Source organism: Scyliorhinus canicula, chromosome 12, assembly GCF_902713615.1.
Source record: "Scyliorhinus canicula chromosome 12, sScyCan1.1, whole genome shotgun sequence".
In the NCBI taxonomy this organism is placed as follows: Eukaryota; Metazoa; Chordata; class Chondrichthyes; order Carcharhiniformes; family Scyliorhinidae; genus Scyliorhinus; species Scyliorhinus canicula.
This window is the reverse complement of record NC_052157.1, coordinates 97,944,743-97,958,695: the sequence shown is the minus strand read 5'-3', so window position 1 is coordinate 97,958,695 and position 13,953 is coordinate 97,944,743. Positions and strand designations below refer to the sequence as shown.

At 57.5% G+C, this 13,953-nt stretch overlaps 1 protein-coding gene across 1 annotated transcript in view; it reads right to left on the bottom strand.

The window, feature by feature from the left end:
• Positions 1-1,454: 1,454 nt before the first annotated feature.
• The window catches only part of LOC119974310, a 63,611-nt gene continuing 51,112 nt past the window's right edge, over positions 1,455-13,953 (bottom strand). The window contains exon 3 of the mRNA XM_038813083.1: positions 1,455-3,197. Coding sequence (XP_038669011.1) covers positions 1,809-3,197 — 1,389 coding nt within the window. The 3' untranslated portion in view covers positions 1,455-1,808. The remainder of the gene's footprint in view (positions 3,198-13,953) is intronic.

The window sequence follows — 13,953 nt, the reverse complement described above, 5'->3', positions numbered from 1 at the left end:
AGGTGCCCATAGAGCAGGGACACCTTAATCAATGAGGGGCAGGGTCCAAAGACCCCCTGACTGTTCAAACAACCAGCACCATCACACCCCACATTGACGGGGAGGTCTGCCAACACTTCAGAGCTCCTCCCTAACCTGCCAATCTGCTGGTGTCTGTAACAGAGAGTGGGTCATGGCTGGCTGCAACTGGAGGGAAGAACAATTGGTGCTGCCTGCCCCAGAGGCTGATGCAGGAGGTGGCCACTTGAATTGGCCTTGCCCTTTGTGAAGGGCAGGTCATGTCTCACAAGCCTCATTGAATTCTTTGAGGATGTGACAAGACACATTGATGAAGGTGGGGAGGTGGATGTGGTGTATATGGATTTCAGCAAGGCATTTGATAAGGTTCCCCATGGTAGGCTCATTCAGAAAGTTACGGGGCATGGGATACAGGGAAATTTGGTTGTCTGGACTGCCAGAATTGGTTGTACAGAATTGCCTGGCTGAAATAAGACAGTGAATGGTAGTGGATGGAAAGTATTCCGCCTGGAGGTCGGTGACCAGTGGTGTCCCGCAGAGATCTGTTCTGGGACCTCTGCTCTTTGTTGTTTTTGTAAATGACTTGGATGAGGAAGTGGAAGGGTGGATTAGTAGGTTTGCCGATGACACGAAGGTTGATGGAATTATAGATAGTGTTGAGGGATTTTCCAGGTTACAACAGGACATTGACAGGATGCAGAGTTGGGTTGAGAAGTGGCAGATGGAGTTCAACCTTGATAAATGTGAAGTGATTCATTTTGGAAGGTTGAATTTGAATGCTGAATACAGGGTTCAAGGCAGGGTTCTTGGAAGTGTGGAGCAACAGAGAAATCTTGGGGTCCACGTACAGTTCCCAGAGACCGCAGGGCAGTCAACCTCAAAGTTGCCACCCGGGTTGATAGGGTTGTTAAGAAGGCCTATGGTGTGCTGGCTTTCATTAACAGGGGCATTGAGTTTAAGAGCCGTGAGGTTTTGCTGCAGCTTTACAAAACCCTAGTTAAACCACACTTGGAATATTGCGTCCAGTTCTGGTCGCCTCATTATAGGAAGGATGTGGATGCTTTGGAGGGGGTACAGAGGAGATTTACCAGGAAGAATCCTGGACTGGAGCGCATGTCTTATGAAGAAAGGTTGAGGGAGCTAGGGCTTTTCTCACTGAAGCGAAGAAGGAAGAGAGGTGACTTGATAGAGGTTTACAAGGGGCATGGATAGAGTGGATAGCCAGAGACTTTTACCCAGGGCGGAAATGGCTGTCACGAGGGGACATAATTTTAAGGTGATTGGAGGAAGGTACAGGGAGATGTCAGAGGTAGGTTCTTTACACAGAGTGGTGGGTGTGTGGAATGCACTGTCAGCGGAGGTGGTGGAGTCAGAGTCATTAGGGACATTTAAGCGACTCTTAGGCACATGGACAGCAGTAAATTGAAAGGGTGTAGGTTAGGTTGATCTTAGATTAGGATAAATGGTTGGCACAACATTGTGGGCCAAAGGACCTGTACTGTGCTGTCCTGTTCTATGTTCTATGTTATTTATTCTATTTTGTGAATGTCATTCGGTGCTTTGGGAGCAGGGCTCACTCTCTTCAAACCCCGTTCAGCAGCACAGAGGGTGGTATAATGCCATCCCTCGTGTCTCCATACTGCTTCCTGCTGGGTTGTCTGTGGTGCTCCTGTCGTCCATTCTGGCAGCAAATGTACTCTCCAAAGATGAGGCTCCAGCCTGATGGAGGCCCGACAGTAGGCAGCCCCCTCCGACACTGAGCCCAAAGCAAGCCATGTCTCCCCCTCCAGTTAGTACAGTTTCATTCTAGGAAAAAGCCAGGGCTCTGGGCTGGTGCTTTCCCAAGTGTGGCTCTGAGGGACACCAGACCAAACTGGCAACGGTGAATCGTCCCACTCGATGGCATCTGACGGGGGGTAATAGAACGACAGGGGCATTGACCAAACCTTCGGTTGAGGGTAATCCAGTGAAACTGGCCGGTGTGCAGGAGTGCCGTTCCAGTCTAAGAAAGACTTGGGAGCAGAGGCCTTCATACTAGCACATTTCACAGCCTCCACCACAGGACATGGCCACTTTTCGAGCACACCAGGGCGGCCCAGAGCTGTTCCATCAGAGGCCTGGGGTCCGTGTGACTGAGTGTGATGGCGGTCAGAATTTTCTTTGGACACATTGCAGCCCTGGAGTAAAAGGCTGTCCCTGCCCTTGGGGTGGAAACTGCCCCATCGATCCACAGCGGCCCTGTTCACGAGCTGCAGCGGTGGAGGGCCGAGACTGTGACGTTCAAATGGGTGGCACAGTCCATCATATCGCTCTGGAAAGACATGAACCATCTCCCGAGATGAGGAACACCGATAAGTGCACGGGGGAGGCTGCACTGCATGGAATCCACTGGGCGACTGCTCGCTGGTTAACTTTGTGCTTCTGAACGATATGTGCTGAGTATTTGCTGGGAGTTTGGGGTGATTGTGCTTCCCTGGCACACCTTCTCCCTCGAGGAGATCATTCTGATGCTCCAATGTTTCCCCACAGCCATTCGCTGCGCCGTCCGAGAGGTTTAAGCCACAATCTCTCAACTTGTGTTGCGAAAGGTTATAAATGTCCTCCATGGGCTGCCCCCTGTTTCCCCATTCCTTTGACAACCGCTCCGGATCCCAAATTGCTGGACTCTGTGCTTCCCTGGGGAACGCCCCCCAGTGAGGAGGAGCTGGTGAATCTTTGTAAGCCTCCCAGATTTTCACCAGAGAGTTGGTGCTCTTGTGCACGTGGCTGGTGAACTGAGGTGAAGCAGAGTTCGAAAAGAGGTGTTTCTCTGCCATTGAAACCAGCCGTTTAGTCTGGCTGGGGTCGCGATGGGCTGCCTTCCCCAATCCTGCTCCCAGAATCAACTCACTCTCTGATGGCCTTTTTACAATAGTGGGACTTTGAAAGGTGTTTACAGTGACTCTGGCCGTTTGGGAATCGTCCGTATTTTTCCACAGCCAGCCATGCTGCTGGCTGGGGTGTTTTAATGAAGAATTCTCCTCCGTTCCTACACGGGCACCGTGTGCATTTCCAGCATTGCGCTCAACAACTTTCTGTGAGCAGATTTCTGGGAATTTTGGAGTGTCTGTAAAACATGCCCAAATCTTTAGTCCAGAAAACCCCGTAGGATCGTGCTTTCTGTTCGAGGGTCGATTCACCTGGTTAGAAAACAAAGTGGTGTGAGTCCAAACAGCCAGTGAATCAAAGATAGAGTGCTGTTAAATGCTAATAAACACAACACGCAGTACAGATGTACCTGAATACTCAGGCTAGAACGGCTTCACGTCCAGCCAAACACACAGTCCCGAGCACGTCGGCCTGCCCCTCCCCCGCCGAAAAAACACACACACCCCTGGCTCCCCCCTTCCTGTACAAACACACACACCCATGGCTCACCCGCCCTCCTACACACACACACACCCCTGGCTCCCCCCCCCCCCCTCCTGTACTAACACATACACCCATGGCTCACCCGCCCTCCTAAACACACACACCCCCCTGGCTCCCCCCCCTCCTTTACTAACACACACACACACCCCTGGCTCCCTGCCTTCCTGCACAATCACACCCTCCCCTGGCTCCCCCCCCCCCCCCCCCCCCCCCGGCACACACACACACACACACTGTGGTAAACATCACTAGTGATATATTGTATGTATTGTGACACTGCCCGTGTATTACAGGTGCCACGGTAAATCCCAGCCCACTGGCTCCTCCCAGCAGGCGGGCTATAAAAGTGTAAGCTCTCCTGCGCTGCTCCCATTCTGGTTCCAGATGCAGGAGGCACAACATCTGGTGCAATAAAGCCTCGATTGTTTCACCATTCTCGTCTTGTGGTAATTGGCCTGTTCTGTGCTGTATTTTTCTATGTTCTAGGTACACACACTATGTTCTATGTAACCCTGCCCCCCCGGACTTCCAGTAGCGGCAATGACCAGCTGAGCCGCACGTTCGGAGGCTCCTGAAAAAAACGGACTTCAGGGCTTTTTTAAAGGCCCCCAACGGAGCTTAAGAGGCAAATCCCGACGGAAATCGGGACCTGCAGGACAAAATGGCGGCCGGCGAAAGTTTTGAAGAACTGAAGAAGTGGGTCCAGACGACTCTGCTGAGCCTCTTCCAGGATCTGAAAGTGGAGCTGCTGGACTCCATCAAGGTAACCAACAGGGAACTGATGGAGACCCAGACAGCCCAGGGGGCTGCGATCCGGGAGCTGCAGCAGGAAACCGCCGAGAGGGAGGACGAGGTCGTGGCCATGGTGGGGAAGGTGGAGGTGCATGAGGCGCTCCATAAAAGATGGCAGGAGCGGTTCAAGGAGTTGGACAACCGGTCAAGGAGGAAGAATTTACGGATCCTGGGCCTCATGGAGGGGCTGGAGGGGTCGGACCTAGCGGCCTACGTGGTGATGATGCTGAACACGCTGATGGGGGCTGGGTCCTTCCAGGGGCCCCTGGAGTTGGAGGAGGCCCACAGAATTCTGGCTAGGAGGCCCAAGCCGAACGAGCCGCCGCGCACGTGTTGGTAAGGTTCCACCGGTTTGTGGATCGTGAGTGTGTGCTCTGGTGGGCCAAGAAGGAGCGGAGCAGCAAATGGGAGAACACGGAGGTGCGGATCTTCCTGGACTGGAGTGCGGAGGTGACGAGGCGGAGGGCCGGGTTTAACCGGACGAAGGTGGTGCTCCACAGACGGAAGGTGACGTTTGGAATGCTGCAGCCGGCGCGTCTGTGGGTCACCTATAAGGATCGACACCACTATTTTGAGTCCCCGGAGGAGGCGTGGGCCTTCGTGCAAGCCGAGAAACTGGACACAAACTGAGGGTCCCCCGGATTGGGGATGCTGTGGAATACTGTATTTATTTATACTGTATGTGTATCTGCGGGGTTTAGGGTATGATGTGGGGTGGCCGTAGAGTGGGTGGGGTGATGCCGTACGGGTGTTTTCTTTATGGGTTTTCTAGCAGGAGTTGGGTGGACGGGTTTGGACTGAGGGGTAAACGGGGAGTTCGGGGAGCTGGTGGGGGGGGACTGACAATGGGAGTGGCCCTGGAGGAGGCGGGGCCCGGCAGGGCAAAAGCGCGGGCTTTCTGCGGGGTCCCCGTGCTGAGAGAGGGAGGGGCAGGGTTTTCTTTTCCCGCGCAGGAGCGGGGGAGGGTGGACTGGTTGATGGGCACTATGGGGGAGGGTCAGTCCCACGTTGGGAGGAGCCGAAAGTAGGGTGGGAGCCGCCGGTCAGGAAGGAGCTGGATGACGCAGGGAGTGCTGGAGGGGGGGAGGTGCCGCCGTGGGAAACTGGCAGAGCGTGGGACGCTGGCCGGGGTTGGGCAAGGGATGGGGTATGGCTAATTGGCAGGGGAAGGGGGCAGGGAGCCCTCGGATCCGGCTGATAACCTGGAATGTGAGGGGGCTGAATGGGCCGGTCAAAAGGGCCCGAGTAGTTGCGCACCTGAAGGGACTGAAGGCGGATGTGGCCATGCTCCAGGAGACACACCTGAGAGTGGTGGACCAGGTCCGGCTGAGAAAGGGGTGGGTGGGCCAGGTATTCCACTCAGGGCTGGACGAGAAGAGTAAAGGGGTGGCGATCCTGGTGGGGAAGAAGGTGTCGTTTGAGGCGTTGAAGGTGGTGGCTGACAGTGGCGGGAGGTACGTGATGGTGAGTGGCGGGAAAGGCGCCGGGGCCGGGTTGGGTTCCCGGCGGAATTTTATAAAAAGTATTTGGACCTGTTGGGCCCCCTGTTGGTTCGGACCTTTAACGAGGCATGGGGGGGGGGGGGGCTTTGCCCCCAACTATGTCGCGGGCGCTGATTTCCTTGATCCTGAAGCGGGACAAGGACCCTCTGCAGTGTGGATCATATAGGCCGATTTTGTTGCTGAACGCCGATGCCAAGCTGCTGGCAAAGATCCTGGCCACTAGAATAGAGGATTGTGTGCCGGGGGTCATACATGAGGACCAGACGGGGTTTGTGAAGGGAAGGCAGCTGAACACAAATGTGCGAAGACTCCTCAATATCATTATGATGCCGGCGGTGGAAGGGGAGGCGGAGATAGTGGTGGCGTTGGACGCGGAGAAGGCCTTCGATAGGGTGGAGTGGGAGTACTTGTGGGAGGTGTTGGAGAGGTTTGGGTTTGGGAGGGGTTTATTCGATGGGTGAGGGCTGCTCTACGAGGCCCCGATGGCAAGTGTAGCCACGAATAGGAGGAGGTCGGAGTACTTTCGGCTGCATCGGGGGACGAGACAGGGGTGCCCCCTGTCCCCCTTGCTCTTCGCGTTGGCAATTGAGCCCCTGGCCATGGCATTGAGGGAGTCAGGGAACTGGAGGGGCATGGTGCGGGGTGGGGAGGAGCATCGAGTGTCACTGTACCCGGACGACCTGTTGCTGTATGTGGCGGACCCGGTGGGGGAGATGCCGGAGGTGATGAGGATCCTTGGGGAATTCGGGGGTTTCTCGGGGTATAAGCTGAACCTGGGCAAGAGCGAGGTGTTTGTGGTGCATCCGGGGGATCAAGAGGAGGGGATTGGCAGGCTCCCACTGAAGCAGGCAGGCTCCCACTCAAGCTCCAGGTACCTAGGGGTCCAGGTGGCTGGGATTTGGGGGGCCCTGCACAAGCTCAACCTCACAAGGTTGGTGGAGCAGATGGAGGTCGGATATGTTACCGCTGTCACTGGCGGGGAGGGTGCAGTCCGTTAATGATGACAGTGCTCCCGAGGTTTTTGTTCTTGTTCCAGTGCCTCCCCATCTTTATCCCAAAGGCCTTTTTCAGGAGGGTCAACAGCAGTATCACGGGTTTTGTGTGGGCGCATGGGACTCCAAGGGTTCGAAGAGTGTTCCTGGAACGAGGCAGGGATAGGGGGGGCTGGCGTTGCCCAACCTCTGTGGGTACTACTGGGCGGCCAACGCAGCGATGGTGCGTAAGTGTGTAATGGACGAGGAGGGGGCAGCGTGGAAGAGGATGGAGGCGGCGTCTTGTGTGGGCACGAGCCTGGAAGTACTAGTAACGGCGCCGTTGCCGCTCTCTCCAACGAGGTATACCACGAGCCCGGTGGTGGCGGCTACCCTCAAAATTTGGGGGCAATGGAGACGGCACAGGGGAGAAATGGGGGGCTCGATGGAGGCCCCAATACGGGGGAACCATCGGTTCGCCCCAGGGAGCATTGATGGCAGATTTCTGGGCTGGCACAGGGCAGGGGTTAGGAGATTGAGGGACCTGTTTGTGGAGGGGAGGTTCGCGAGCTTGGGGGAGTTAGAGGGGAAGTTTGGGCTCCCCCCGGGGAACATGTTTAGGTACATCCAGGTGGGGGTGTTTGCCAGGCAGCAGGTGGAGGGGTTCCCCTTGCTGCCCCCACGAGGGGTGCGGGATAGGGTGCTCTCGGGGGTGTGGGTCAGAGGAGGGAGGATCTCGGACATATACCGGGTAATGCAGGAGGTAGACGAGGCCTCGGTGGAGGAACTGAAGGGGAAGTGGGAAGAGGAGCTGGAGGAGGTGATTGAGGAGGGGACGTGGGCGGATGCCCTGGAGAGAGTGAATTCCTCCTCTTCCTGTGTGAGGCTTAGCCTCATACAGTTCAAGGTGCTGCATCGGGCCCACATGACTGGGACAAGGATGAGTAGGTTTTTCGGGGGCGAGGACAGGTGTGCTAGGTGCTCGGGGAGCCCAGCGAACCACGCCCATATGTTTTGGGCGTGCCCAGCGTTGGGGGAGTTTTGGAAGGGCGTAGCAAGGACGGTGTCGAGGGTGGTGGGATCCAGGGTCGAGCCAGGCTGGGGACTCGCAATTTTTGGGGTTGCAGTGGAGCCGTGAGTGCAGGAGGCGATAGAGGCCGGGGTCCTGGCCTTTGCGTCCCTAGTAGCCCGGCGGAGGATCTTGCTCCAATGGAAGGATGCGAGGCCCCCAAGCGTGGAGGCCTGGATCTCGGATATGGCGGGGTTCATTAAATTGGAGAGGGTGAAATTTGCCCTGAGGGGATCAGTACAAGGGTTTTTCAGATGGTGGCAGCCCTTTCTGGACTTTCTGAACGGTAGGGAAACAGGCCGACAGCAGCAGCAACCCGGGGGGGGGGGGGGGGGGGGTAAGGATTGGGGGGAGGGAGAACTGTGCACAAGGGTTTGTGGAGGGTGCTATCTCTCTCCTTTGTTTGTTTTTTTTTCTTTTCTCTTTTTCTTTGTTTTTGTTTCTTCCTTTTGTTTGAAGTTGCTCTTGAAGCTGGGGCGCATTGTGGAAATGGAAATCGCTTATTGTCACAAGTAGGCTTCAATTAAGTTACTGTGAGAAGCCCCTAGTCGCCACATTCCGGCGGCTGTGCGGGGAGGGTGGTACGGGAATCGAACCGTGCTGCTGGCCTGCTTGGTCTGCTTTAAAAGCCAGCGATTTAGTCCAGTGAGCTAAACCAGCCCATTGTTTATGGGGTGTTACCGCGGTTGTACGTTAATAGAGTTAAGATGTTTATATTTTGTAATTTGTAAAAATTTCAATAAAAATTATTTATATAAAAAAAACCTGCCCCCCCCACCCCACACCTGCACACACACACTCCTGGCTCCTCCACTCCTGCACTCACACACACACACCCCTGGTCCCCCCTCCTGCACACACACACACACACACACACATCGCCCTGGCTCTCCCCACACACACACACATCGCCTTGGCTCTCCCCACACACACACACACACACATCGCTCTGGCTCTCCCCACACACACACACACACACACACATCGCCCTGGCTCTCCCCACACACACACACACACATCGCTCTGGCTCTCCCCACACACACACACACACATCGCTCTGGCTCTCCCCACACACACACACACACACACACATCGCCCTGGCTCTCCCCACACACACACACATCGCCTTGGCTCTCCCCACACACACACACATCGCTCTGGCTCTCCCCACACACACACACACACATCGCTCTGGCTCTCCCCACACACACACACACACACACACACATCGCTCTGGCTCTCCCCACACACACACATCACCCTGGCTTTCCCCACACACACACATCACCCTGGCTTTCCCCACACACACACATATTGCCTTGGCTCTCCACACACACACATCGCCCTGGCTCTGCCCACACACACACATATCGCCTTGGCTCTCCACACACACACACACCACTCTGGCTCTCCCCACACACACACATCGCCCTGGCTCTCCCCACACAGTGACGTCGCTCTGGCTCTCCCCACACACACACATCGCCCTGGCTCTGCCCACACACCCACACACACACACACATCGCCCTGGCTCTGCCCACACACACACACATCGCCCTGGCTCTCCCCACACACACACATCGCCCTGGCTCTCCCCACACACAGTGACATCGCTCTGGCTCTCCCCACACACACACATCGCCCTGGCTCTCCCCACACACACACATCGCCTTGGCACTCCCCACACACACACACACACACACACACATCACTCTGGCTCTCCCCACACACACACATCGCCTTGGCTCTCCCCACACACACACACATCACCCTGGCTCTCCCCACACACACACATCGCCTTGGCACTGCCCACACACACACAGATCGCCCTGGCTCTCCACACACACACATCGCCCTGGCTCTGCCCACACACACACATCGCCTTGGCTCTCCACACACACACATCGCCTTGGCTCTGCCCACACACACACACACACATCGCCTTGGCTCTCCCCACACACACACAGATCGCCCTGGCTCTCCACACACACACATCGCCCTGGCTCTGCCCACACACACACACATCGCCCTGGCTCTGCCCACACACACACATCACCCTGGCTCTCCCCACACAGTGACATCGCTCTGGCTCTCCCCACACACACACATCGCCCTGGCTCTGCCCACATACACACACATCCCCCTGGCTCTCTGATGTACCATCAATTGTACGCGAGGCGAGTGATTTACCAAAGTCTGGCTTTAATTGACTAGAACACAGCTCTGCGATCGTCTACAATGGAAAGGACGATCGTCAGGCGTCTGACCTTTTATACCTCGTTAATAGTGGCGTGGTTAACTCAGCCTCTCGGCCAATCGGTCGAGAGGCACATGACCGACCAGGGCCAATGGTAAGCTGACGTTCTGGCCCAATGGCAGACAGGAATGCAGATCATATCACCACATTCACCCCTTGCGGAGAAGGAAGGCAGGGGGGGTGTGAACGAGACCCAGGGTGGGGTGGGGGGGGGGGGGGGAGAACTGGTGATATGAGTAGCCGTCGGGAGAATAAATTTACCCTTACCCTTATCGAATTCGGGGGCTTCCCACTGGCCCAGACATAACGATATTTACAAAAAAAAAGTCCATGGGGCTGTAGAACTCTAGAAGGATTCGATCAGTCTTTTGGTTGTCCTTGACGTCCTGGCAGGCGCCGCAGTGGAGGAGTTGACGTCGGATGAGGAAGCTGCACAGCACTCCCCCCCCCCTCCCCCCCGCCCCCCCCCCCCCCCCCACCCCCGCCCCCCGCCCCCAGGCCTCTGCGAACGGCCTGTGTGCCTCTCTCTCTCTCCACCAGGGCCGCCCCAGCTGCTCCCGACTCGCGCCCCGCCGGCCGACAAGCGCACCTCCCCGGCCCCTCCAGGTCTCTGCCGGACTGTCCCGCACGTTTCTCCCCCCCCCGGGATGGGGAAGCTGAGTGGGGTGCTGGGGTGAAAAAGGGGAAGGGGGGGGGTCTGTGGTGGGGGGGTGGGGGGGGGGAGGGGGGGCACACGCCGGCAGGTGCCAGGTCCCGGAGGGAGACCGTGTCCTGCCGACCGTCCGCGTACTGCGGGTTAGCGTGGAGTAACTGGACATGCTCCACCAACGGGTCGGACTTGTGCACCAGCACATGCTTCCGGAGCAAGATGGGCCCGGGGGTGACCAGCCAAGTCGGGAGAGGGGATCCGGAGGATGACTTCCTGGGGGAAACAAGAAGACGTTCATGAAGTGTCTGATTAGTTGCGGTACAGAGGAGTGAGCGGATGGAGTGTAGGGCATCGGGGATAACCTCTTGCCATCGGGAAATAGGGAGATTTCTAGACCGGAGGGCCAGTAGTATGGTCTTCCAGATGGTACCATTCTCCCGCTCGACCTGTCCGTTACCCCGAGGGTTATAGCTTGTCGTCCTGCTAGAGGCGATGCCCCTGTCGAGCAGGAATTGACGCAGCTCGTCGCTCATAAATGAGGACCTCCGATCGCTGTGTATGTACGCGGGGTAGCCGAACAGTGAGAAGATGGAGAGTAGGGCCTTCATGACGGTCGATGTGGTCATGTCGGGACAAGGAATGGCAAAGGGGAAGCGGGAGTATTCGTCGATAACCGCCAGGAAGTAAATGTTGCGGTTCTTAGAGGGAAGGGGCCCCTTGAAGTCAATGCTCAGACGTTCGAAGGGGCGGGATGCTTTGATCAGGTGTGCGTGCTCGGGGCGGTAGAAGTGCGGTTTGCACTCGGCGCAGGTGTGGCAGTCACGGGTTACTGTCCTGACTTCCTCGATGGAGTAGGGCAGGTTGCGGGCCTTAATGAAATGGTGTAGGCGGGTCACCCCTGGATGGCAGAGGTCCGCGTGGAGGGAGCGGAGGCGGTCTATCTGCGCACTGGCGCAGGTACCGCAGGACAGGGCATCAGGAGGCTCATTGAGCTTCCCAGGACGATACAAGATCTCATAGTTGTACGTGGACAACTCGATCCGCCACCGTAAAATCTTGTCATTTTTGATCTTGCCCCTTTGTGCATTATCAAACATGAAGGCTACTGACCGTTGGTCTGTGAGGAGGGTAAACCTCCTGCCGGCCAAATAGTGCCTCCAATGTTGCACGGCTTTGACTATGGCCTGGGCTTCCTTTTCCACAGACGGGTGGCGGAGTTCGGAAGCCTGGAGAGTTCTGGAGAAGAAGGCCACAGGTCTGCCCGCTTGGTTCAGGGTGGCCGCCAGAGCTACTTCTGATGCGTCGCTCTCGACCTGGAAGGGGAGGGCCTCGTCGATGGCGCGCATCGTGGCCTTTCCGATGTCCGCTTTGATGCGGCTAAAGGCCTGGCAGGCCTCCATCGACGGCGGGAAGGTCGTGGTTTGCATGAGGGGACGGGCCCTGTCAGCGTAATTGGGAACCCATTGGGCGTAGTATGCGAAGAACCCCAGGCAGCGTTTGAGGGATTTGGGGGTATTGGGGAGAGGGAGTTCCATCAGGGGACACATGCGTTCGGGGTCGGGGCCTATCACTCCGTTACGCACTACGTAGCCGAGGATGGCTAGGCGGTCGGTGCTAAACACGCATTTATCCTTATTGTACGTGAGGTTAAGGAGTTTTGCGGTTTGGAGGAATTTCTGGAGGTTGGCGTCATGGTCCTGCTGGTCGTGGCCGCAGATGGTGACATTATCAAGATACGGGAAGGTAGCCCGTAATCCGTACTTGTCGACCATTCGGTCCATCTCCCGTTGGAAGACCGAGACCCCATTTGTGACACCAAATGGAACCCTAAGGAAGTGGTAGAGGCGCCCATCAGCCTCGAACGCGGTGTACAGGCGGTCACTCGTGCGGATGGGGAGCTGGTGGTAAGCGGACTTAAGGTCCACAGTGGAGAAGACCTTGTATGTCGCGATCTCGTTTACCATGGTGGAAATACGGGGGAGAGGATACGCGTCCAGTTGCGGTAAACCGATTGATGGTTTGGCTATAATCGATGACCATCCGGTTTTTCTCCCTATCAGCATTTGGGTTCGCCAGGGACTGTTGCTGGCCTCGATGACCCCTTCCGTCAGCAACCTCTGGACCTCGGACCTGATGAAGGACCGGTCCTGGGCGCTGTACCGTCTGCTCCGTGTCGCGACGGGTTTGCAATCAGGGGTGAGATTAGCAAACAGGGAGGGGGGGTCCACTTTGAGGGACGCGAGGCTGCGTGAGGGGGGTATCGGGCCGCCGAATTGAGAGGTCAAGCTCTGCAGGTTGCACTGGAAGTCCAGTCCTAGGAGTGCCGGTGCGCAAAGGTCAGGGAGGACAAGGAATTTATAATTTTTTAAAACCTTCCCTTGGACTGTGAGGTCCGTGATTCAGCACCCGGTGATGTGGACGGAGTGCGAACCTGAGGCTAACCCGATTTTGTGTGTTACGGGATGGACAGGGAGCGCGCAGCGTCTTACCGTGTCAAGGTGAACGAAGCTTTCCGTGCTCCCGGAGTCCAGCAGGCAGTCCGTCTCGTGGCCGTTGAGGTGGATCAGCGTTGTCGTTTTGGCGAGCGTGCGTGGACGTGACTGGTCGAGTTGAACGGCCGCGAGCCGTGGAGAAAGTCCGTCATCGCCGTCCGAGTCGATGCTGGAGGGACCTTGCGTGGCAGTCCCGGAAGTCGGTGGCCAGGATCCATATGTGAAGTCTGCGCCCCACGATGGCGGCGCCCAGGACCCGCATGTGGGGTCAGCGTCCCAAGATGGCGGCGCCCAGGACCCGCACGAGGGGTCGGCGCCCCAAGATGGCGGCGCCCAGGAAGCCCTCGTGGCTGCTGGGGGCGGAGCTAGCGTTGCCGGCGAGCCGGGTGGAGCAGCTGCGGGAGGAGGTGAGGCACGCAGGCCGGGTGCAGGAGGCCGGGGGCGGGGGGAGCAGATTCGCGCGGCGGGCAGGCAGGGACCGGGAGGGCCCGGAGAGGCGAGCGGTCGGGCGCCGGGGCCTGGGGGCGGGGGGGAGAAACGTGCGGGGCAGGCCGACAGAGACCTGGAGGGGCCGGGGAGGTGCGCTTGTCGGCCGGCGGGGCGCGAGTCGGGAGCGGCTGGGGCGGCCCTGGGGGAGAGAGAGAGGCACACAGGCCGTTCGCAGAGGCCTGGGGGAGGGGGGGGGGGGGGGGGGGGGGGGGGGTGCTGTGCAGCTTCCAGAAGCGCTGCAGACAGCGTTTTGGCCTGGCAGACCGTGGAGTAGTGGCCCTTCTTCCCGCAGCTCTTACAGAG